The sequence below is a fragment of the Chlorocebus sabaeus genome, chromosome 10 (genome assembly GCF_047675955.1).
Source record: "Chlorocebus sabaeus isolate Y175 chromosome 10, mChlSab1.0.hap1, whole genome shotgun sequence".
NCBI classification, from domain to species: Eukaryota; Metazoa; Chordata; class Mammalia; order Primates; family Cercopithecidae; genus Chlorocebus; species Chlorocebus sabaeus.
The window spans coordinates 56,908,609-56,932,833 of record NC_132913.1 but is presented as its reverse complement, the minus strand read 5'-3'; the positions used below and the strand labels follow the sequence as shown (position 1 = coordinate 56,932,833).

Genomic DNA, 24,225 nt, shown 5'->3' with positions numbered 1-24,225 from the left:
AAATATTATGCCTGGAATTTGTTTCAAAGTAATAGGAAAGGGAAAAGTGGCTAGTGATGGGTAAAACAAGTTTGGCCATAAATAAACTCCCAAAGCTAGGTAAAGAACAAGTGTTTGTTATACTATTTTATTCACTTGTGTATAAGTTAATATTTTCCATAATAAAAAGTCAAGGAGAACAAAGAAAATATATCTTTGGATTATCTGTTGGCTGTTTGGTTACAGAACCTTAGTTGAAAGGGTTCACAGCTGATTTGTGACCTTTCCTTTAGCCTCACCTTACCCTCAGGAACATCTGAAGATTTGATATTTGGCAAATTTATCCTTTTTTTTTTTTGGAGACAGGGTCTTGCTCTGTTGCCCAGGTTAGAGTGAAGATCTTAGCTTACTACAGTCTTGACCTCCCGGGCTCAAGTGATACTTCTGTCTCAGCTTCCTGAGTAACTGGGAACACTGGTGTATGCCACCATGCCCTGCTAATTTTTTTACTTTTATTTTTGTAGAGACAAGTTCTCCCTATGTTGCCTAGGCTAGTCTCAAACTCCTGTGCTCAAGGGATCCTCCTGCCTCAACCTCTGTAAGTGTTGGGATTACAAGTGTGAGCTACCATGCCTAGCCTTGTTTACTTATATATTTATGAAGATGCAGTCTTGCTGTGTTGCACAGGCTGGCCTCAAACTCCTGGGCTCAAGTAATCCTCCTTCCCTCAGCCTCCTGAGTAGCTAAGACTACAGGCACGTGTGCTGCTATGCCTGAATCATCCTTGAAATTTGTAACTGATAATTTATAGGAATATACTAAACCCAAGACACATGAAAATCTGGCTGAAGTTACTTATAACTTCAAGGACTTCTGGTTCACTGTCCAGATTGCTTTTCCAGTACTGATGAGATGTTGCTGCACTGGAGAAAGGGAAAAAGGTATAAAATCTGAACAGACTGTAGATGTAATGGCTTCACTGAACTAAGGTAATCCTTCCTTACCCAGCTGTGTTTCTAAGGAACATGTACATTATCAAGTGTGAGATGTTTGGGATATATGCAAGCTGTGCCTGGAAATCATGAGAGCTCCTCTATGCTGTTGATGTACCAGCCATGCCGTTTCCTGTCCTATATCCTTTCTTAAGGGTAAGTAGCCTTAGTGCCTGGGGAAGCTAATTTTGTCTCATGAGCCCAACTGTTAACCTGAATCCAATACCAATGCTGCTAGTAAGACAGAGTGGGTATGTAAAAACATATAATCTGAAAAATCTACTTACATACGCTAAACTAATAAACCTGAGGGATATGCGGGGGGGGGGGGGGGAACAAATTTTTAGGAAATCTAACAAAGAAATTCATAATGAAATAAAAACATAAAATTGTGCAAGCAAAAAAATACTACACTTAAACATAAAATATACTTGTTAAAATATGGTAACTCTTTACCCCACAATTAACAAATCTTTAATTACCAGCTCTGATTTCTATTTATTTTGCATTGAGATTCTTTCCTATGAGAAATACATCACAGTTGATATACTTTAAAAGCAAGCCCATTTAGTATTTGAAATTAAAAAACAAAAAAACAAAAAAAAAGCAACCCCATTGGCTAGGGGCATGGCTTCTCACGCCTGTAGTCCTAGCACTTTGGGAGGCTGAGGGGGGAGAATCACTTGACCCTGGGAGGTCGCCGGGGGTATGGTGTCTCACACCTGTAATGCCAGCACTTTGGGAGGCCGAGGAGGGAGAATTACTTGAGGTCGAGGCTGCAGTGAGCCATGATTGCACCACTACATTCTAGCTTGGGGAACAGAGTGAGAACCTGTCTCCAAAACAACAAAAAACCATACCACACAACAGCAAGCCCACTTACCAAGTATATTAAATACATTTCATAAACAATGATTTAATTTACACATCGCTTTTGAAGAGAACATTTTAGTGAAGCAAGATAACATGATAAAATGAAAAGTACAGGTGTAGTGGCTCATGCCTGTAATCCCAACACTTTGGGAGGCCAAGGCTGGTGGACAGGTTGAGGTCAGGAGTTCGAAACCAGCCTAACCAACATGGAGAAACCCATCTCTACTAAAAATACAAAAATTAGCTGAGTGTGGTAGAGGGTACCTGTAATCCCAGCTACTCGGGAGACTGAGGCAGAGAATCTCTTGAACCGGGAGGCAGAGGTTGCAGTGAGCTGAGATTGCGTCACTGCACTCCAGCCTGGGAGACAGACTGAGATTCCGTTTCAAAAATAAATAAATAAATAAAAAGTTCCTCTCTTTTGATATTTGGCAAATTTAATTTACGTTCCTTTTCGTGTAAGTCTGCTCAGAAAAAAAATGAGAGAAAATAATTGAGAAAGAGATGGCATTAAAGGACAGAAGGATAAAAAGGCAAAAAATTGGGAGACATCACAATATCAATATTGATTCTGTAAGACTGTGGCTTGTTTCAACGTGTGTGCTAAACTATATTTTAAAATATGATTAAGGCATATTGAGAATATGATTGAAACTGTATCCTTCTCAAAGTCACAAGTATTATTTAACTGAATAGAATTATTGATATACACAGTCAACGTAAAGTCAGTACATGGAGATGAAGAGCCATGGTCCCTGGTACTGATCCGTCACATGTTAGGAACCAGGTCACATAGCAGAAGGTGAGTGGCTGGCAAGCAAGCCTTACCACTGGAGCTCCAGCTCCTGTCAGATCAGCGACGGCATTAGATTCTTAAAGGAGCACAAACCCTATTGTGAACTGTGCATGCGAGGGATCTAGGCTGAGCACTCCTTATGAAACACTAATGCCTGATGATCTGAGGTGGAAGAGTTTCATTCTGAAACCATTCCTAAACCCTGAAGAAATAAAGACATTTTCAGAAAACTAGAGTAATTTGTCACCAGTAGACCTAACCTTAAAAAAAAAAAAAAAAAAAATTGGTTAAAGAAGTTCTTCAAAGAGAAAGGAAATAGCAGGAGGCGACTTGAACTTCAGAAAGGAAGAACAAAAGAATGGTAAATAATAGGGGGTAAAGGAATCAACAATCAGTTCAGATAAAAAGAAACATAAATAGCTCTTAAGGAGACCCGAACATCACATTCCTCAGAGAAATGCTAACTGAAACTAGCATTTGTTTAAAAAAAATTCATTAGGCTGGCAAAGGTGAAAGAGTTTACAATAATAAGTAGTTTTATACAGGGTTTAGGGCAACTTATCCTCTTATATTCTGGTAGCAGCGTCTACCAAATTACAAATGCATGACCTCTGTAAACTGGCAATTCCATTTCTAGGAAATTCATTCTACATGATCAACATTCACACACACGGAATAAGGTACAAAATGTGAGAATGGAAACTCACTGAAAGAGATTTTCACTGATTATCCTTTTACACTCTCTAAATTTTGAACCAAATAAATGTATTAAATTTTTAAAATTAGGGTACAAAGTTTCAGTTAAGACAGAAGAATAAATTTGGTGAGATCTACTTTCATAGCATGGTGAGAACAGTTAATAACAACGTATTGTACATTTCAAAATTCCTGAGATAGTAAATTTCAAATTTCTGACCACAAAAACATTACTTGAGGTGACGGCTATGTTAAATAGCTTGATTTAATCATTCTGCATTGTATACATGTATCATAACATCACGCTGTATACCATAAGTATATACAATAATGTCTCAATTATAATATTTTCAAATTAAAAATTTAAATTCCAAATATGGCAACGGCTGTTTTCAGCTGACTCTTCAAAAAAACCTACTTCCGGCTGGGCGCGGTGGCTCAAGCCTGTAATCCCAGCACTTTGGGAGGCCGAGGCGGGCAGATCATAAGGTCAGAAGATGGAGACCATCCTGGCTAATATGGGGAAACCCCATCTCTACTAAAAATACAAAAAGAAATTAGCCGGGCATGGTGGCGGGCACCTCTAGTCCTAGCTACTCGGGAGGCTGAGGCAGGAGAATGGTGTGAACCAGGGAGGCGGAGCTTGCAGTGAGCCGAGATCTCGCCACTGCACTACAGCCTGGGCGACAGAGTGAGACTCTGTCTCAAAAAAAACAAAAACAAAAAACAAAACAAAACAAAAAAACCCACTTCTTGCTTAACTACTTACACAAAATTGATTTCAGCATTTCTATTACAAGCATGTAAGTATCCTTAAGGTAAAATGAAATAGTACTAAAAGCAAAAACCACAATGCAAGTTAAGAATCATAATGGATGGCTGGGCGCGGTGGCTCAAGCCTGTAATCCCAGCACTTTGGGAGGCCAAGACGGGCGGATCACGAGGTCAGGAGATCGAGACCATCCTGGCTAACACGGTGAAACCCCGTCTCTACTAAAAATACAAAAAACTAGCTGGGCGTAGTGGCGGGCGCCTGTAGTCCCAGCTACTCAGGAGGCTGAGGCAGGAGAATGGCGTAAACCCAGGAGGCGGAGCTTGCAGTGAGCTGAGATCCGGCCACTGCACTCCACCCTGGGCAAGAGAGCAAGACTTCGTCTCAAAAAAAAAAAAAAAAAAAAAAAAAAAAAGAATCATAATGGATGAAAAGGAATTACAGAGAGTTATTAATAACACACTCAACTCGGGCCATTTCTGGTTAATTAGTTTAAAGATTACACAGTTTGCTTATTATTAGGTAGAATGATTTCCCAAACATCTTCACTAACCTTTACTTGGGGGTATGGTGTGATGTAACCCTATCAATTAGTCACTGAACTTACTAGTATAATATTAAGGTTAAAAACCAAACTCCATAGCTCACACCTGTAATCCCAGCACTTCGGGGAGGTCAAGTTAGAAGGATGGCTTGAACCAGGAATTTGAGACCTGCCTGGGCAACACAGCGAGACCCTGTCTCCACCAAAAATACCAAAATTAGCCAGCTATGGCAATGCACACCTGTAGTCCCAGCTATTTCGAAGGCTGAGGTGGGAGGATTGCCTGAACCCAGGAGTTTGAGGTTGCAGTGAACTATGACTGCACCACTGCACTCCAGCCTGGCAACAGAGCAAGACACTGTCTCAAAAAAAAAAAAAAAAAAAAAATCGGCCGGGCGCGGTGGCTCAAGCCTGTAATCCCAGCACTTCGGGAGGCCGAGACGGGCGGATCACGAGGTCAGGAGATCGAGATCATCCTGGCTTACACGGTGAAACCCCGTCTCTACTAAAAAATACAAAAAAACTAGCCGGGCGTGGTGGTGGGGCCTGTGGTCCCAGCTACTTGGGAGGCTGAGGCAGGAGAATGGTGTAAACTCGGGAGGCGGAGCTTGCAGTGAGCTGAGATCCGGCCACTGCACCCCAGGCTGGGCGACAGAGCAAGACTCTGTCTCAAAAAAAAAAAAAAAAAAAAAAAAAAAAATCAAAACCAAACCAGAAATAACTCCAGAGTATTTTATTTGTAAAAACCTAATGTAAGAAAATGCTGCTTTGGTTTTTATTTGAGACCTACAGATTTACACCAATAAATTTCACTTGAAATCTTGAAAATGAAGCGAATTCTGAAATCACCATCAAAATAAGATTTGAAATAAAGAACAGAAGTATTCCTAAAATGGTCTTTAGACAATTTCATTTCACATTATGGGTCTCATCTCCTAAACTGCTTCTAAGTTTAACATCCCACTATTTTCCAATAAAAGTGCCAAAATTACTTTTAGAATAAGGACACTGAAATGGGACTCTGTCACCATAAAAATGAATCTCTAGTGGTGTTCTTCACTTGTCTCCTGAGTACAAGATTCACCAGCTGCTTCCTCTATTGTGCTATTCATTCTGTATTGCCAAGCAATCTGTCTCCTGCCATTTCTTCTCATACAACTACTTACCGCCATGTTGCCACAACTCTGTTCTTGTGTTTCTGTGTACTATGTAACATAGCAATCCTCTCATCTCTTAGTTCCATTATTGGTACGCTAAGCTTGTGGGAGTTATGTATATCCTACTTCTCAAGGTCACTGCCAAGATCCAATTTTTCACACAAAAAACTTGCAACCTCCAGCATAAATGGGTTAACAACTGCAGTGAACTCTGAAGAGCAGAGCATGATCTCAGGTCATGTCAGCTCCTGAAAAACCAGGAAATACCTTAATCTAGGTACGTCTGTGCTCTACCCTCCACTCTGACTTTTGACAGCCCTTTGCTGAGCCTCTACAGAGGATGCAGCTTTTATTAGCTTCCAGTGTTCCATCTCTGCATCTGCTGGAAGGTTTTTCTCCCTGATTTCGAATTTTCTCTGGCAACCTCAAATAGTCACAAAAAGAAGGATCTCCAATCTTAAAATTGCAAAGAGAGAAAGGCCCAGGAAGACTGATTGCCCAGACTCACAAAGACCATATACAGATGGACCAAGACAGTCAGATTTCTTCAGAAGTCTTTGTTTTCTTTCAGGAAGTTAAAAAAAAAAGAGCTGTAAATCTCTCATACAAGTTTTTAAATATAATGATGATAAATACCACAGTGTTACAATGCGTTTTGACTGTTCCCAGTTATTTTAAGGAGGCCATCAAACTTACAAAGTGGATGTAAGATATAGCTCTGCTTAAGATTATATAAGATGCATGATAAAATCTACCCTGAACAATGTTCTGAATGGTAACTGAAGGATTATGGAATAACAGGGGTCCAAGTGTGTGTTTTCAAACTAACGATCTTTTCCTCTCTTCATAGTATGATCCAGAACAGAGCAGGCATTGGAGGCCTGGCTCAAAACAAATCTGACCTTTTAGAAACTCCTGGGAAGATACATATTAATAAAGGGCCAATCTCAGATTGCTGAAACTGATAAGGGCAAGATAAGTTTGAGGGACATACAGTTGGATGTTAACATCAACTTTCAGCATAACTTCCTGGCCCCAATGGCATAGGCAAAACTATTATTTATTTCTTCAGATGACAACACATTATAAAGATGTAAGTAATATATAAAGAGCTACATTCATTTACTTCCTCCTTTAGGTAAATATTCATGTCCTGCCCTTTTGGTACCAAAAGCATCTTTACAACAAATTTATTAGAGAGTCTATGATTACTGTTCATGGTTTAAAATGCAAACTTTTTTTTGTATTTTTAGTAGAGACAGGGTTTCACCATGTTGGCCAGGCTGGTTTCAACCTCCTGACCTCAAGTGATCCATCTACCTCGGTCTCCCAAGTTGCTGGGATTACAGGCGTGAGCCAGCAGCTGGCCAAAAACTCTGCTACCTCAATCTCTTTCTGAATATATAAACCACACAGCATCCTTAACTTTATTTATTTATATATTTTTTAGAGCCGGGGCCTTGTTCTATCACCCAGGCTGCAGCCTCGAACTCCTGGGCTCAAGTGATCCTCCTGCCTCAGCCTACCAAATAGCAGGGACTACAGACAGTTAATTAAAAAAAATTTTTTTTTTTTTTTTTTTTTTGGGTAGAGAAGAGTCTCACAATGTTGCCCAGGCTGGTCTGAAACTCATGGGCTCAAGCGATCCTCCTGCTTCAGTTTCACAAAGTGCTGGGATTACAGGTGTCGGCCACTGTGCCTGGCCACTTAACTTTTATAAGGAGGCAACAGATCCTAACACAACCGTCCTTAAAGACTAAAGTTTTTTTTTTTTTTTAATTAGTTGTCAAGTAGAGAATAAATGATGAAGATTTTCTAGATGACTTGGGAAGAATAATGCCTTAAGCTAAAATATTCCTACTGTACTAAAAACACTCTAAAGTTTAAACATCAGTAGGTTCAGGGTTTAGAAGTAACAAATATCATTACACATTTTTTTTTTAGTACTTTTTAAATGTAAATAATTGCATTTGTAGCATATTACTCAAAGACCCTCAACATCTCGTTTTTTACTGAATCTTCAAGAAAAAAGGCATACATTACACCTGTTGTTTGTAAATAAGGATAATCGGTCTCATGTACATCAAGAAATCCCATGAGCTGAAGCATACACCTGCAATAATTTATTGCAATAATTTACCTGCAAATATTTATTTGACATCACATGGAAGAAAATAAAATTAGCAGACTCAAAAATGGAATACAGACAAAAAAAATTTTATTTAAATAATCATTTTGCCTTCTCTATGCCCATCTCGGATGTTTTAAAATTAAAACAAAACAAAATGTACCTATTTCTAAATATTATAGAGGAAATCAGTATACCTAAAAGGTGAGATGAGAATGATCTACTTAGGGTAATTCTTAAGAAATTTTAAAGACATTTAAACTTTAATGAGTCAGTAACATATAACAGAAAAAGCTCTAATTCTCAAACTTGGGTTTGAGGTCTCTTTTCCTGACACAGCAAAGAACTTAATCTTCTTGATTATCTTGGTCTGTAAAATAGGGATATATAATACTACAGAGTTACTGTGAGAATCAGAAAGCATTATAGATGACTCTCACATGTGCTAACTCTAAGAAACTAATTACTGATATTATTATTCCCTAGATTAGTCAGAATAGTGTTAGTTTAAGGTTTTATTGCTTTATATACAGGTTTGAAGGTAATCTCACTCCATTATTTTTAGAAAGTCAAGCCCATCATCTGTAATAAAATAGTATCAGCCACTATTTCAAATATAAAGACTTAAAATATTTGAAGTTCTTACCATTTCAGACAATATATCAAATTAGTCTTGTTAGCATCAAATGGTCTGGTCTAAATAAAAGAAGTTTCTCAAACATGTAGGATGCTTCTGAATCTAAGTAGCGCTTAAAGAAAAAATAATTTATTTCCTTAAAGTTTCTCAATCTATCTTCCTCTCTTCGATTGCCATCTAGCCCCAGAGTCTCTTCCTCTAGAGTATTTACTTACTAGGTTATTCAGACAACTACAGTTAAAAAAACAAACAAACAGAACAAAAAACTGAGTGGAAGCAAAAGGGCAAATTATTGCCAATTAATAATCAGAAAAACTTAACTGACTTCATGGTAAACAAACAAAGTGAGAAGTATGATAAAACACAGTTAAAAACACAAAATTTCCAAGAACACACAATGGGGAAAAGACAGGCTCTTCAATAAACGGTGCTGGAACAACTAGATATCCACATGTAAAAAAACAAAATCAGACCCTTATAATGCATATAAAAATCAACTAAAAATGGTTTAATGACTTAAACATAAGACATGCAACTGCAAAACCACTAAAAGAAAACACACAGAAAAAGCTCCATGACATTGGTTTGAGCAATGATTTTTCTGGATATGACCCCAAAACCACAGGCAACAAAAAGCAAAAATAGACAAATGGGATTGCATCAAACTAATAGGGTTCCACACAGCCAAAGAAACAATCAACAGAGTGAAGACGCAACCTCCGGAATGGAAGAAAATATTTGCAAACCATACATCTGACAATGGGTTAATATCCAAAATACATAAGGAATGCAAACAACTCATCAGCAAGAAAACAACCTGATTTAAAAACGGGCAAAGAACCTGAAGAGACATTTCTCAAAGGAAGACATACAAATGGCCAACAAGTATATGGCAAAAATGCTCAATGTCACCGAACATCAAAGCAATGCAAATTAAAACTACAACGAGATGGCACCTCATACCTGTTACAATGGCTATTATGGAAAAAAAAAAAAAAAAAGAACAAAAACAAGGGAGAGGACATGAAGAAAAGAACACTCTTGTAAACTGTTGGTGGGAATGTAAATCAGTATAGCCATTATTAGAAAACCGAATGAAGGCTCCTCAAGAAATCAGAAATAGAAAGAGGGCATTACATAATGGTAAAGGGATCAATGCAGTAAGAACAGCTAACTATCCTAAATACATATGCACCAATACAGGAGCACCCAGATTCATAAAGCAAGCTCTCAGAGACCTACAAAGAGACTGAGACTCCCACACAATAACAGTGGGAAACTTTAGCACCCCACTGTCAATATTAGACAGATCAACGAGACAGAAAATTAACAAGGATATTCAGGACTTCAACTAGCTCTGCCAAGTGAACCTAACAGACATCTACAGAACTCTCCACCCCAAATCAACAGAATATACATTCTTCTCAGCACCACGTCACACTCATTCTAAAACTGACCACATAATTGGAAGTAAAACACTCCTCAGCAAATGCAAAAGAATGGAAATCATAACAGTCAGTCTCTCAGACCACAGTGCAATCAAATTGGACCTCAAGATTAAGAAACTCACTCAAAACCGCACAATTACATGGAAACTGAACAACCTGCTCCTGAATGACTACTGGGTAAATAATGAAATTAAGGCAGAAATAAGTAAGTTCTTTGAAACCAATGAGAACAAAGACAATGTACCAGAATCTCTGGGACACAGCTAAAGCAGTGTTTAGAAGCAAATTTACAGCACTAAATGCCCACAAGAGAAAGCAGGAAAGATCTAAAATGGATATCCTATCAGAATTAAAAGAACTAGAGAAACAAATTCAAAAGCTAGCATGAGATGAGAAATATCTAAGATCAGAGCAGAACTGAAGGAAACAGAAAAACAAAAAACCCTTAAAAAAAAAAAAAATCAATGAATCTAGGAGCCAGTTTTTTGAAAAGATTAACAAAATAGATTCTGGCTAGATGTCTGCTAGCCAGACTAAGAGGAAAAGAGAGAAAAATCAAATAGACACAATAAAAAATGATAAAAGGGAGGTCACCACTGATCCCACAGAAATACAAACTACCATCAGAGAATACTATAAACACCTCTACACAAATACACTAGAAAATCTAGAAGAAATGGATAAATTCCTAGACATATACACCCTTCTAAGACTAAACCAGCAAGAAGTCGAATCCCTGAATAGACCAATAACAAGTTCTGAAATTGAGGCAGTAATTAATAGCTTACCAACCAAAAAAAGCCCAGCACCAGATGGATTCACAGCCGAATTCTACCAGAGGTACAAAGAGGGGCTGGTACCATTCCTTCTGAAACTATTCCAAAAGGGGGACTCCTCCCTAACTCATTTTATGAGGCCAGCATCATCCTGATACCAAAGCCTGGCAGAGACACAAGAAAAAAAGAAAATTTCAGGCCAATATCCCTTATGAACATCGATGGGAAAATCCTCAATAAAATACTGGCAAACCGAATCCAGCAGCACATCAGAAAGCTTATCCACCACGATCAAGTCAGCTTCACCGCTGGGATGCAAGAATGGTTCAACATACATAAATCAATAAACGTAATCCATCACATAAACAGAACCAATGACTAAAACCACATGATTATCTCAATAGATGCAGAAAAGGCCTTCAATAAAATTCAACAGCCCTTCATGCTAAAAACTGTCAATAAACTAGGTATTGATGAAACATATCTCAAAATAATAAGAGCTACTTATGACAAACCCACAGCTAATATCCTACTGAATGGACAAAAGCTGGAAGCATTTCCTTTGAAAACTGGCACAAGACAAGGATGCCCTCTCTCACCACTCCTATTCAACGTAATATTGAAAGTTCTGGCCAGGATAATCAGGCAAGAGAAGGAAATAAAGTGTATTCAAATAGGAAGAGAGGAAGTCAAACTGTCTGTTTGCAGATTACATAATCGTATATTTAGAAAACCCCATCGTCTCAGCCCAAAATCTCCTTAAGCTGATAACCAACTTCAGCAAAGTCTCAGGATATAAAATCAATGTGCAAAAATTATAAGCATTCCTATACACCAATAACACACAAACAGAGAGCCAAATCATGAGTGAACTCCCATTCACAATTGCTACAAAGAGAGTAAAATACCAAGGAACACAACTTACGCGGAATGTGAAGGACCTCTTCAAGAACTACAAACCACTGCTCAAGGAAATAAGAGAGGACACAAATGGAAAAATATTTCATGCTTATGGATAGTAAGAATCAATATCGTGAAAATGGCCATACTGCCCAAAGTAATTTATAGATTCAATGCTATCTCCATCAAGCTACAATTGACTTTCTTCATAGAATCAGAAAAAAACTGCTTTAAATTTCATGGAACCAAAAAAGAGCCTGTATAGCCAAGACAATCCTAAGGAAAAAGAACAAAGCTGGAGGCATCATGCTACCTGACTTCAAACTATACTGCAAGGCTACAGTAACCAAAACAGCATGGTACTGCTACCAAAATGGATATATAAATCAATGAAACAGAACAGAGGCCTCCGAAATAACACCACACATCTACAACCATCTGATTTTTGACAAACCTGACAAAAACAAGCAATGGGAAAAGGATTTCCTATTTAGTAAACAGTGTTGGGAAAACTGGCCAGCCATATGCAAAAAACTAAAACTGGACCCCTTCCTTACACCTTATACAAAAATTAACTCAAGAGATAGATTAAAGACTTAAACATAAGACCTAAAATCATAAAAACCCTAGAAGAAAACCTAGGCAATACCATTCAGGATACACGCATGGGCAAAGATTTCATGACTAAAACACCAAAAACAATGGCAACAAAAGCCAAAATTGACAAATGGTATCTAATTAAACTAAAGAGCTTCTGCACAGCAAAAGAAGCTATCATCAGAGTGAACAGGCAACCTATAGAACGGGAGAACATTTTTGCTATCTATCCATCTGACAAAGGGCTAATATCCAGAATCTACAAAGAACTTAAACAAACTTACAAGAAAAAAACAAATAATGCCATCAAAAAGTAGGTGAAGGATATCAATAGACACTTCTCAAAAGAAGACATTTATGTGGCCAACAAACAGGAAAAAAAAAGCTAATCTCATCACTGGTCATTAGAGAAAAGCAAATCAAAACCACAATGAGATACCATCTCATGCCAGTTAGAACGGTGATCATTAAACAGTCAGGAAACAACAGATGTTGGAGAGGATGTGGAGAAACAGGAACACCATTACACTGTTCGTGGGAGCATAAATTAGTTCAACCATTGTGGAAGACAGTGTGGCAATTCCTCAAGGATCTAGAACCAGGAATACCATTTGGCACAGCAATCCCATTACTGGGTATATACCCAAAAGATTATAAATCATTCTTCTATAAAGACACATGCACACATATGTTTACTGCAGCATTATTCAAAATAGCAAAGACTTGTAACAGACCCAAATGCCCATCAATGATAGACAGGATAAGGAAAATGTGGCACATATACACCATGGAATACTATGCAGCCATTAAAAAGGATGACTTCATGTCCTTTTCAGGGACATGGATGAAGCTGGAAACTAACATTCTCAGCAAACTAACACGGGAACAGAAAACCAAACACTGCACGTTCTCACTCAAAAGTGGAAGTTGAACAATGAGAACACATGTACACAGGGAGAGGAACATCACACACTAGGGCATGTCCGGGGGTGGGGGGTCTAGGGGAGGGATAGCATTAGGAGAAATACCTAATGTAGATGACGGGCTGATGGGTTCAGCAAACCACCATGCCACATGAATACCTATGTAATAAACCGGTATGTTCTGCACATGTATCCCAGAACTTAAAGTATAATAATAAAGAAAAAAAATTAAAAATAGAACTTGCACATGATCCAGAAATCCCACTACTGGATATATATCCAAAGGAAATGAAATCAGTGTGTTGAAGAGATATCTGCACTCTCATGTTCACTGCTGCATTATTCACAATAGCTAAGATACGGAATCAACCTGTTTCCACCAATAGAGGAACGGATTTTTTTTTTAATGTGGTTTATATACACAATGGAATACTATTCAGCCTGTCATCTGGAGCAACATGAATGAACCCAGAGGAAGTTATGTTATATGAAATAAGCCAGGCACAAAAGGACGAATACCATATGATCTCGTTTACATGTGGATTCTAAAAATGTTGAAGTCACAGAAGCAGAGAGAATAGTGGTTCCCATGGGATTAGAGAAGGGAATGTGTTGGACAAATGCTGGTAAAGGATATAAAATTTCAGTTAGCTCAGAGGAATGAGTTCAAGAATTCTACTGTATAACATGATGACTACAGCTAATAACAAGGTACTGTATTCCTGAAAATCATTGGCCAGGTGCAGTGGCTCACACCTGTAATCCCAGCACTTTGGGAGGCTGAGGCAGGCGGATCACAAGGTCAGGAGTTCGAGACCAGCCTGGCCAATATGGTGAAATCCCATCTCTACTAAAAATACAAAAGTTAGCTGGGTGTGGTGGCGGGCGCCTGTAGTCCCAGCTACTTGGGAGGCTGAGGCAGGAGAATTGCTTGAATCCAGGAGGCGGAGGTTGCAGTGAGCCAAGATCATGCCCTGCATTCCAACCTGGGTGACAGAGCGAGACTGTCTCCAAAAAAAAAAAACCCCCCGCTAAGATGTTAAGAGTTCTCACCACAAAAAGGGGTAATTATGTGAGGCAATATATGTTAATTAGCTCAACTTAGCCATTCCACAATGTATACATATTTCAAAACACCATATTGTTCACAGTAAGTATATACAATTTTTGTCAAACTTAAAAAAGTAAAAAATAAAAGCACAGAAATACATTTTAAAACAAAAACCTCATTTTTATATCAGCTTGAGTATGAATTTCATGCCAACTATTTAGAGTTTCTCTGCTTATTTTGTATGTGTAAGTATTCTTAGAAATATGTACTTCATTTTACCTTTAGATTTGGGAATCAGCTCTCCACAACTGAGTATCCGTACCTCCGCAAACGGTTTGCTAGCTGCATCTGTTTTCTGGTTTTCAATCTCTCTTACAACTTCTTGGCCAGAGATTACTTGTCCAAAAACAACATGATGCCTAAAGTGTCAAGTAAAAATTATTAAATAAAAGCTTCTTATTTCAAGGTTAATTTAAAACAGGTTGTAAAATAAATAAAATAATCTTTACCCATCTAAATGAGGAGTTGGTTTCGTTGTTCTTTTGGAATTCATCAGATAGAAGAATAAAAACAAAGTCAGAGAAAAACAAAGTTAGCATCTCTAAAAAGAAAAAGAAAATAACTGTATTGGAAACAAAGTTGAAAACAAAGACATCAACTGCTATCTTAATATAATCATATTACCTCAATCTTAAGGAGAACAGAAGGCAAAATGCTTTCCACATAATGTATTTACCAAACTTGTTCTAATTATAAAAGCAATACCTATTTACTGCTGAAAATTTTTATGTAACTAAAATAGACATTTCAGTGTTATTTCTATCAATTCATATTTCTTACACTTGAGTTCTTACTGAATAGTCATAATTGTATAATGTTCTACTATGCAGACATATCAAAATTTATGAAACAATTCCACCAGTGTATAACATAATGCTTTTCAACCTTAACATTTTAAACAGTTAAGCACAGACTATATTCTCATGGTCCTCAGAAATATACTGTTGGACTTGGGAACAGAAATGGTTCATATCGTGTTCATAAGTTTTTTTCTTTTTTTTTTTTTCTTGAGACGGAGTCTTGCTCTGTCACCCAGGCTGGAGTGCAGTGGCCAGATCTCAGCTCACTGCAAGCTCCGCCTCCTGGGTTTACACCATTCTCCTGCCTCAGCCTCCCGAGTAGCTGGGACTACAGGCGCCCGCCACCTCACCTGGCTAGTTTTTTGTATTTTTTAGTAGAGACGGGGTTTCACCGTGTTAGCCAGGATGGTCTCGATCTCCTGACCTCGTGATCCGCCCGTCTCGGCCTCCCAAAGTGCTGGGATTACAGGCTTGAGCCACCGCGCCCGGCGAGTTTTTTTTTGTTTTTATTTTTTTGGTTTAGAGACAGGGCCTCACGCTGTTGTCCAGGTTGCAGTGCACTGGCACAACCTTGGTTCACTGCATCCTCAACATTCTGGGCTCAAGCTATCCTCCTGCCTCAGTATCCTGAGTAGCTGGGACTATAGGTGCATGCCAGCATGCCTGGCTAATTTTTGTATTTTTTGTAGAGACAGGTCTCACTAAGTTGCCCAGGCTAGTCTCAAACCTGGGTTCAAGCGATCCTCCCACTTTGACCTTTGAAAGTGCTGGGATTACAAGTATGAGTCACTGTGCCCAGCTGAGTGTTTACAAGTTCTTTAATTACCTGCAAGAGATCTGGATTAAGAATTGGGACAAAAATTAAAATAAGCATTTTTTGGCACATGAAGTTATTTTTTAAAAATCCCATCCCCCCACCATCAACCATAAAGCTATGTAGGTAAGAAGGCTGCTACTCGAATATGTACTAAAAACACTGGTATGAAAATTAAAGATTAGCATTTTATAAGATTTGTTATTTTAAAAAAACCTTATCAAAAAGTTATCAGAAATTTGAAAAAAGGAGCATAATTTATGCTAATCTTTGATTAAAGCATGTACAATACCACTGAAAAAATTATAACCTGTAGCTGAATTTTTAGGTTTACCTAACTATAAAATTAATGACCTACTATTGTTTCCTCACTGTAACACTATACTCACTTCAACTCACTAAAATCACCTAGAAATGTAAAAACCTAGGTGTACACTATGTGTATTCATATAACGTTACAGTCATAATGCATATATATGACTTGCATTTAGACATAGTTGTTCCCCACTTCACTGATAACTTCATTTGCAAGTCTGCCTGCTCACTAAAACTTATTTGTAATCCCAAAATTAAAAAATTACAGCTTGTGGTGCTTTCATGGTAATTTACAGATACACACAGAGTGGCAAATAAGTGTGCTGGCAAGGATGTGGAAAAATAAAAACTCCTGTACGTTGCTAATTGGAATGTAGAATGGTGCAACCACTATGGAAAACAGTATGGAAGTTTCTCAAAAAGCTAAAAGGAGTAAGACCATATAACCCACCAATTCACTCCTAGGTATATGTTCAAAAGAACTAAAAAAAGAAACTCAAATGCCAATGCTCACTGCAGCAGTATTCACAATAGTCAAAATGTGAAAACAAGTCAAATGTCCACTAACAGATGAATCAAGAAATATGGTATAGGCCGGGCGCGGTGGCTCAAGCCTGTAATCCCAGCACTTTGGGAGGCCGAGACGGGCGGATCACGAGGTCAGGAGATCGAGACCATCCTGGCTAACACGGTGAAACCCCGTCTCTACTAAAAATACAAAAAACTAGCCGGGCGAGGCGGCGGGCGCCTGTAGTCCCAGCTACTCGGGAGGCTGAGACAGGAGAATGGCGGGAACCCGGGAGGCGGAGCTTGCAGTGAGCTGAGATCCGGCCACTGTACTCCAGCCTGGGCGGCAGACCGAGACTCCGTCTCAAAAAAAAAAAAAAAAAAAAAAAAGAAATATGGTATATACATATAGTGGAGTATTACTCAGCCATAAAAAAAAAAAAAATGGAGTTCAGGCCACGCGCAGTGGCTCACGCCTGTAATCCCAGCACTTTCGGAGGACAAGGCGGGCGGATCATGAGGTCAGGGGATCAAGACCATCCTGGCTAACAAGGTGAAATCCCGTCTCTACTAAAAATACAAAAATTAGCCAGGCGTGGTGGTGGGCGCCTGTAGTCCCAGCTACTCGGAAGGCTGAGGCAGAAGAATGGCGTGAACCCGGGAGGTGGAGCTTGCAGTGAGCCAAGATTGCACCACTGCACTCTAGGCTGGGCAACAGAGCAAGATTCCATCTCAAAAAAAAAATGGAGTTCTGGTACATGCTACAATATAAATAAACCTTGGAAACATTAAGTGAAATAAGCCAGATACAAAAGGATAAAAATTGTGGGATTCCACTTAAATAAAATAGTCGAACAGGCAAATTCATAGAAGTTACTAGGGATGGGGGGAAAGGGGAAATGGTACAGAGTCTCTGCAACAATGAAACAATTCTGGAAATAGTGGTGATGGTTGTACAACACTGTTAATACACATGACTCGCCCAGTGGCTCACACCTATAATCCTAGCACTTTGGGAGGCTGAGGCAGTGGGATGACTTGAGCCTAGGAGTTTGAGGCTGCAGTGAGCTATGACTGTGCCACTGCACTCTAGCTTGGGCAACAGAGCAAGACTTTGTCTCAAAAAAATAAATAACTATAAATAAGACTGAACTATACACTTACAAATGGTTAAAATGGCAAATCTTCTACATGTTATAGCACAAAAAAAATTTTTTTAAGACTGAAGCTCTCTAAAAATTGAAGTTATTTCCTTTAAAAAACAGAACACAGAAGAAGGGATACCTAAGAAATAGGAAGATATGAGGAGAAACCAACATTTAGAGGGAAGATTCTGAGAATATATATGAAGGATTGTATGAACTTAACATAGGAGTTTTGGTTAGCACACGAAAGATTTTATTTAAAAGAGGAAAATAAATTATAATACTCTTGAGAATGTGGTGAAATTAGCATTTACATACTACTGGTGCTACAGTAAACTATCTTTTCCTTTTTTTTTTTTTTTTGAGATGGAGTCTTGCTCTGTCGCCCAGGCTGGAGTGCAGTGGCCAGATCTCAGCTCACTGCAAGCTCTGCCTCCCAGGTTTACACCATTCTCCTGCCTCAGCCTCCCGAGTAGCTGGGACTACAGGCGCCCACCACCACGCCCGGCTAGCTTTTTGTATTTTTTATTTATTTTTTTATTTTTATTTATTTATTTATTTTTTGAGACGGAGTCTTGCTCTGTCGCCCAGGCTGGAGTGCAGTGGCCAGATCTCGGCTCACTGCAAGCTCCGCCTCCCGGGTTCACGCCATTCTCCTGCCTCAGCCTCCAGAGTAGCTGGGACTACAGGCGCCCGCCACCTCGCCCGGCTAGTTTTTTTTTTTGTAATTTTTAGTAGAGACGGGGTTTCACCGTGTTAGCCAGGATGGTCTCGATCTCCTGACCTCGTGATCCACCCGTCTCCGCCTCCCAAAGTGCTGGGATTACAGGCTTGAGCCACCGCGCCCGGCCTAGCTTTTTGTATTTTTTAGTAGAGATGGGGTTTCACCATGTTAGCCAGGATGGTCTCGATCTCCTGACCTCGTGATCTGCCCGTCTCGGCCTCCCAAAGTGCAGGGATTACAGGCTTGAGCCACCGCGCCCGGCCTATCCTTTCCTTTTGAAAATCAACATAACAAGGCCGGGTGCGGTGGCTCACGCCTGTAGTCCCAGCACTTTGGGAGGTTGAGGTGGGTGGATCACCTGAGGTCGGGAGTTCAAGACCAGCCTGACCAACATGGAGAAGCCCCATCTCTACTAAAAATACAAAATTAGCCAGGCATGGTGGTGCATGCCTGTAATCCTAGCTACTCGAGAGACTGAGGCAGGAGAATTGCTTGAACCTGGGAGGCGGAGGTTGTGGTGAGTGGAGATCGCGCCATTGCACTCCAGCCTGGGCAAAAAGAGCGAAACTCTGTCTCAAAAAAAGTCAACATAACTATATATGTGGAAAGCCTTAAAAATGTGTAAATAGTTCATTAAACTTCTTAAATATTAAAACTGCATGAAATGATAGGCACAACAATGTTCACTGGAGCAGTTTAAAAAACAGGAAACAAACCGAATGTCCCAAAATAAAATTAATAATGCATAGTACATTCAAGCAAGAGATTAACATGTAGCCATTAAAAAGCTAATATTTAGTGATGTACAGAGATTTACATTATAGCCAAATTTGATTATAGAGCAACACTCTATAAACATTTTTAATGCATAGAAAGATGCTCTGGGGATGGGATTTTTGTGTGTGTGGCTTATCTGTGTTTTGTTTTGTTTTTTACAATGAAGAGGTAATTGTAAGTTGTTTTATTTGTTTGTTTCTGAGACCGAGTCTTGCTCTGTAGCTCCGGCTGGAGTGTAGTGGCACAACCCTGGCTCACTGCAACCTCTACCTTTCTGCCTCAGCCTCCCAAGTGGCTGGGATTACAGGTGCCCGCAACCACACCCAGAATATAATTTTTGTATTTTAGTAGAGACAGGGTTTCACCATGTTGGCCAGGCTGGTCTCAAACACCTGAACTCAAGTGATCCACCCGCCTGGGCTTCCCAAAGTGCCGGGATTACAGGCGTGAGCCACTGCACCCAGCCATAAATTGTTTTGTTTAAAAAGAGAATCAGAGAGATCCACATTATGTGCAATTGGTTGAATAAACTATGGTATACACAAACAATAGAGTACTATGCAGCTGCAAAAAAGAATAAAAATGATCTCTATAAACTTATGGAGTGTTTCAAGGATATACTGTTAAGTGAAGAGTGAAACAGTATATACGGTATGCCATCTACCGTATAAGGAAGGGAAAGTGAGAAAATGTATACATGTATTTGCTTATGTTTACAAACGGACATACAGGAAGATAAACTGGAAATTATGTTGGTTATTAACATGGATAGATGGAACTGGGGTGAAAAAAACAAGGAAATGGGAATGAAGTGGAAGGGCTGGGTGAGAGAGAAACTTCACAGTATTCTTTTTGTTTTGACTCTGGAAATGTTACTATTTCATAAACTTAAAAAAATGCAAAAAAAAAAAAATCAAAATAAGGTAGGAAGGAAAACAAAATGAAATATAATCAGAAAGGAATAAACCTAACACACTTTGAGTGAATCACAAAGCCAAACCAAAAAAGAACTAATTTAAGTCACTTTAAAACTTGGTGTTTAACTACCTACACTCAGTCTCAAAACAAAAAAACATAAATAGTGAACTCTAGTTAGTAGATCCTTATTTACAGCAGTATGGGACAGCAGTTGTTCATTCTAGGATTCAATAAGGATCAGAAATGTTGAAGATAATCAGGCACCAGATTTCTCACTGTTGAAGAGTTAACAAATATGGAATAGGGAAACAACAGAATAATCCACATGGTGCTGACAGATTAAATTCCTCAGAGACCAAGAGAGTTCAAGGCTACTGAAGACAGCAAACCTGTACCCATAAGACAGGATTAAAAAAACAGGCATTACTGACAACAGGCCTAGTAACAATTTTTTTTGTAGTCGGAATTGGAAATCCTTAGCATTTGGAGGTTACAAATAAATTTTAGCGAGAAGGTGAATTCTCAAATACAGAATCTATGAATAGTGAGAACTGACTGCATTTTATTCTTTGTAATTAAGTAATGTATGGAGAAATACTCTGTGTAAACATCTAGTTTCTCACTGAAATCACCCCTTTAAATTTAGCATCAATAGAAGATTCTTGCCTGAGTCAGTCATTACTGTGATGATTACAAAATGGTGACTTGTTCTAACTCCATCATTCCTTCTAAATTTATTAGCTGACATTCTAATAAGGGAACAGCTTCCCTTCTCTCTCATTATTTAATCACTTATTTATATCAATGTAGACTCCTGGTTCCTATTTAATCATAAACTGATATTACTGTTATTTATTTTGATGCTCAAATTATCCTAATTTGGCTAGTGGGAAACCTTTAACCTGGCTCCTGTGTTCTCTTGACAAGTCTCCATTATTTCAAAACATTAGCAAACAATTTAACTTCCCCTCTATAACAATTTTGCCTCTTTAACAATTCTGTCCAGGTGCCATAGCTCACGTGTGTAATCCCAGCCTGGAGTCTCCAGCCTGGGCAAGACAGGGAGACCTCGTCTCTACAAAAAACAAAAAACTAGCTAGGTGTGGTGGCACACACCTGTAGTCCCATCTACTCAGAAGCCTGAGATGGGGAGGATTCTTTGAGCCAGGGAGGTCAAGGCTGTGGTGAGCTGTGATTGCGCCACTGCACTCGCCTGGGTGACAGAGCAAGACCTTGTCTCAAAAACAACAACATAAAAATACAACAAAAAAATCAATTATTTGTTCCCCCTCCTTCAACAATTCCCTCCCTCGTAGATTCCTCTCCTATTAGTAATCAACGGCAGGCACACAGAGAAATGGTAGACCAAAAATGGGATTTTTTTTTTTTTTTTTTTTGGGTCGGAGTCTTACTCTGTCACCCAGGTCAGAGTGCAGCGGCGCGATCTCGGCTCACTGCAAGCTCTGCCTCCCAGGTTCATGCCATTCTCCTGCCTCAGCCCCCTGAGTAACTGGGACTACAGGCACCCACCACCACGCCCAGCTAATATTTTCGTATTTTTAGTAGAGACGGGGTTTCACTGTTTTAGCCAGGATGGTCTCGATCTGACCTCATGATTGGCCCACCTCAGCCTCCCAAAGTGCTGGGATTACAGGCGTGAGTCACCGTGCCCGGCCCAAAAATGGGATGTTTTAAATGATCAGATAATAAATACTTACATGAAAAACTGTGAACCATTTGTATCCTTCCCTCTGTTGGCCATTGATAAGAGAAATTCTTTGTTGTGTTTAACAGCGAAACTCTCGTCTATAGAAAAGTAAAGTTTTCAGTTACATTATAGGTGTAACCGCCAAAAAAAAATTCATTTTCACTTCTATTCATATCTGATGTATTCTTTAGTGCCATACACAACTTACTTAGATGACAAAGTTAGGTTATGAAAGAAGAGAATCAAAGATGAATCAATTTCCCCTCTCATCTTTTTTTTTTTTGAGACGGAGTCTCACTCTGTCACCCAGCCTAGAGTGCAGTGGTGCAATCTCGGCTCACTGTAAGCTCCACCTCCCAGGTTCACGCCATTCTCCTGCCTCAGCCTTCTGAGTAGCTGGGACTACAGGTGCTCACCATCACGCCCGGCTAATTTTTGTATTTTTAGTAGAGATGGGGTTTCACCATGTTAGCTAGATGGTCTCGATCTCCTGACCTCGTGATCCGCCCGCCTTGGCCTCCCAAAGTGCTGGGATTAGAGGCGTGAGTCACCAAGCCCAGCCTCCTCTCTCATCTTTGTAAGATTTGAATATTATCAATTTTCTATTCTTTACTTATAAAACCCAAATAACTATCTCAATTCCCTCCTTTCCATTTATATTTGTCCTTCACATTTTTGGAAAAGATAACACCACTTTATTTAAATAAAAAAAATGAAACTATCTTTAAAAAGCAAGAAACAGTTGAGCACAGTGGTATGTGGCTGTAGTCCTAGTTACTCAGGAGGCTGAAGCAGGACGATCACTGGAGCTCAGGAGCTTGAACCTAAAGTGCACTATGATCACACCCATGAAAAGCCACTGCACTCCAGCCTGGGCAACACAGTGAGATCCCATCTCTTAAAAAAAAACTGAGAGAGTCCAGATTAGATTCTTTTACATTTCAATGGTTTCATTTCTGAGCACATAGAGGCACACAGAGTATTATTCAGTCTGGATTCATTAACTTAACCTCTGTCATAGCATCACTTATGCCATAGCAAAGGGAGGAACCTGTTTTCCAAACTTGGGTTAGAATATTAAGAACAAATCATGTAGAATTTTAAACAAAATTTCACTAAAAGTCAAAACTGAAAGATGAAAAATATGAAATTATTTCCACATTAAATATGCTTATAGTTTTCCAAATGGTCTTCACATCAACAAAAAAATTCTAGCAAGAAAACTTAAATTTTTGGAAAAGATTATAGTTAAATTTTAGAGTATCAAAGATATTTTTTAAAATTTTCATAGAAAAAAATGACCTAAAAATTTGGATGTTGTTGTTCTTACCAACAACATATTGCTGAATTTCCTTTAATAAAAGTTAAGATGGCCGGGCGCGGTGGCTCAAGCCTGTAATCCCAGCACTTTGGGAGGCCGAGACGGGTGGATCACGAGGTCAGGAGATCGAGACCATCCTGGCTAACACGGTGAAACCCCGTCTCTACTAAAAAAAATACAAACTAGCCGGGCGAGGTGGCGGGCGCCTGTAGTCCCAGCTACTTGGGAGGCTGAGGCAGGAGAATGTCGTAAACCCGGGAGGCGGAGCTTGCAGTGAGCTGAGATCTGGCCACCGCACTCCAGCCTGGGCGACAGAGCAAGGCTGCATCTCAAAAAACAAACAAAAAAATAATAATAATAATAAAAGTTAAGATTGATCTATGGAAGTTCCTATTCTAGTACTAAAATTCTAAGAATTAAGTACAGATCATTGAAACCCTTTCAAATCATATGTTGTAAAAATATTCTAAGAAGAAAAAAACCCCATCTCTACAAAAAGCAATTTTTTACCAGAAAATTAACTTTCAGATTAGTTGAAGGCAGCTAGACATTAGTATACCCTTTAATGAATAATGTTATTGATTCCATAGAGAATAAAATAGAATAAAAGAGAAAACATTTAAAACATAATATAAATGTAAACATTTTTACCTTCAAAAAATCCTCCATAGATAGATTCCCCTCCTCGTCCATTTCCTAAAAATGAAAAACATACTCTTTTAACTCTCAAGATAACAAATGCCTCAAAGGTGATACCTAAACAAAATACTTCTTAAAAAGTAGATTTTTAAATAATTTTGAATTAACAATATTTGAAGATTGCAGAAAATCATAAAAGATGTCAATAACGACAAGATCCCAAATTTC

At 38.9% G+C, this 24,225-nt stretch overlaps 1 protein-coding gene across 2 annotated transcripts in view; it reads right to left on the bottom strand.

Moving 5' to 3' along the window:
* The window catches only part of PPIG (peptidylprolyl isomerase G), a 60,380-nt gene that overhangs the window by 13,844 nt on the left and 22,311 nt on the right, over positions 1-24,225 (bottom strand). For both annotated transcript variants that reach the window (XM_007965281.3, XM_007965282.3), the window contains exons 6-9: positions 24,010-24,054; positions 22,048-22,135; positions 14,779-14,808; positions 14,549-14,688 (exon numbers count right to left, since the gene is read on the bottom strand). In XM_007965281.3, coding sequence (XP_007963472.1) covers positions 14,549-14,688; positions 14,779-14,808; positions 22,048-22,135; positions 24,010-24,054 — 303 coding nt within the window. The remainder of the gene's footprint in view (positions 1-14,548; positions 14,689-14,778; positions 14,809-22,047; positions 22,136-24,009; positions 24,055-24,225) is intronic.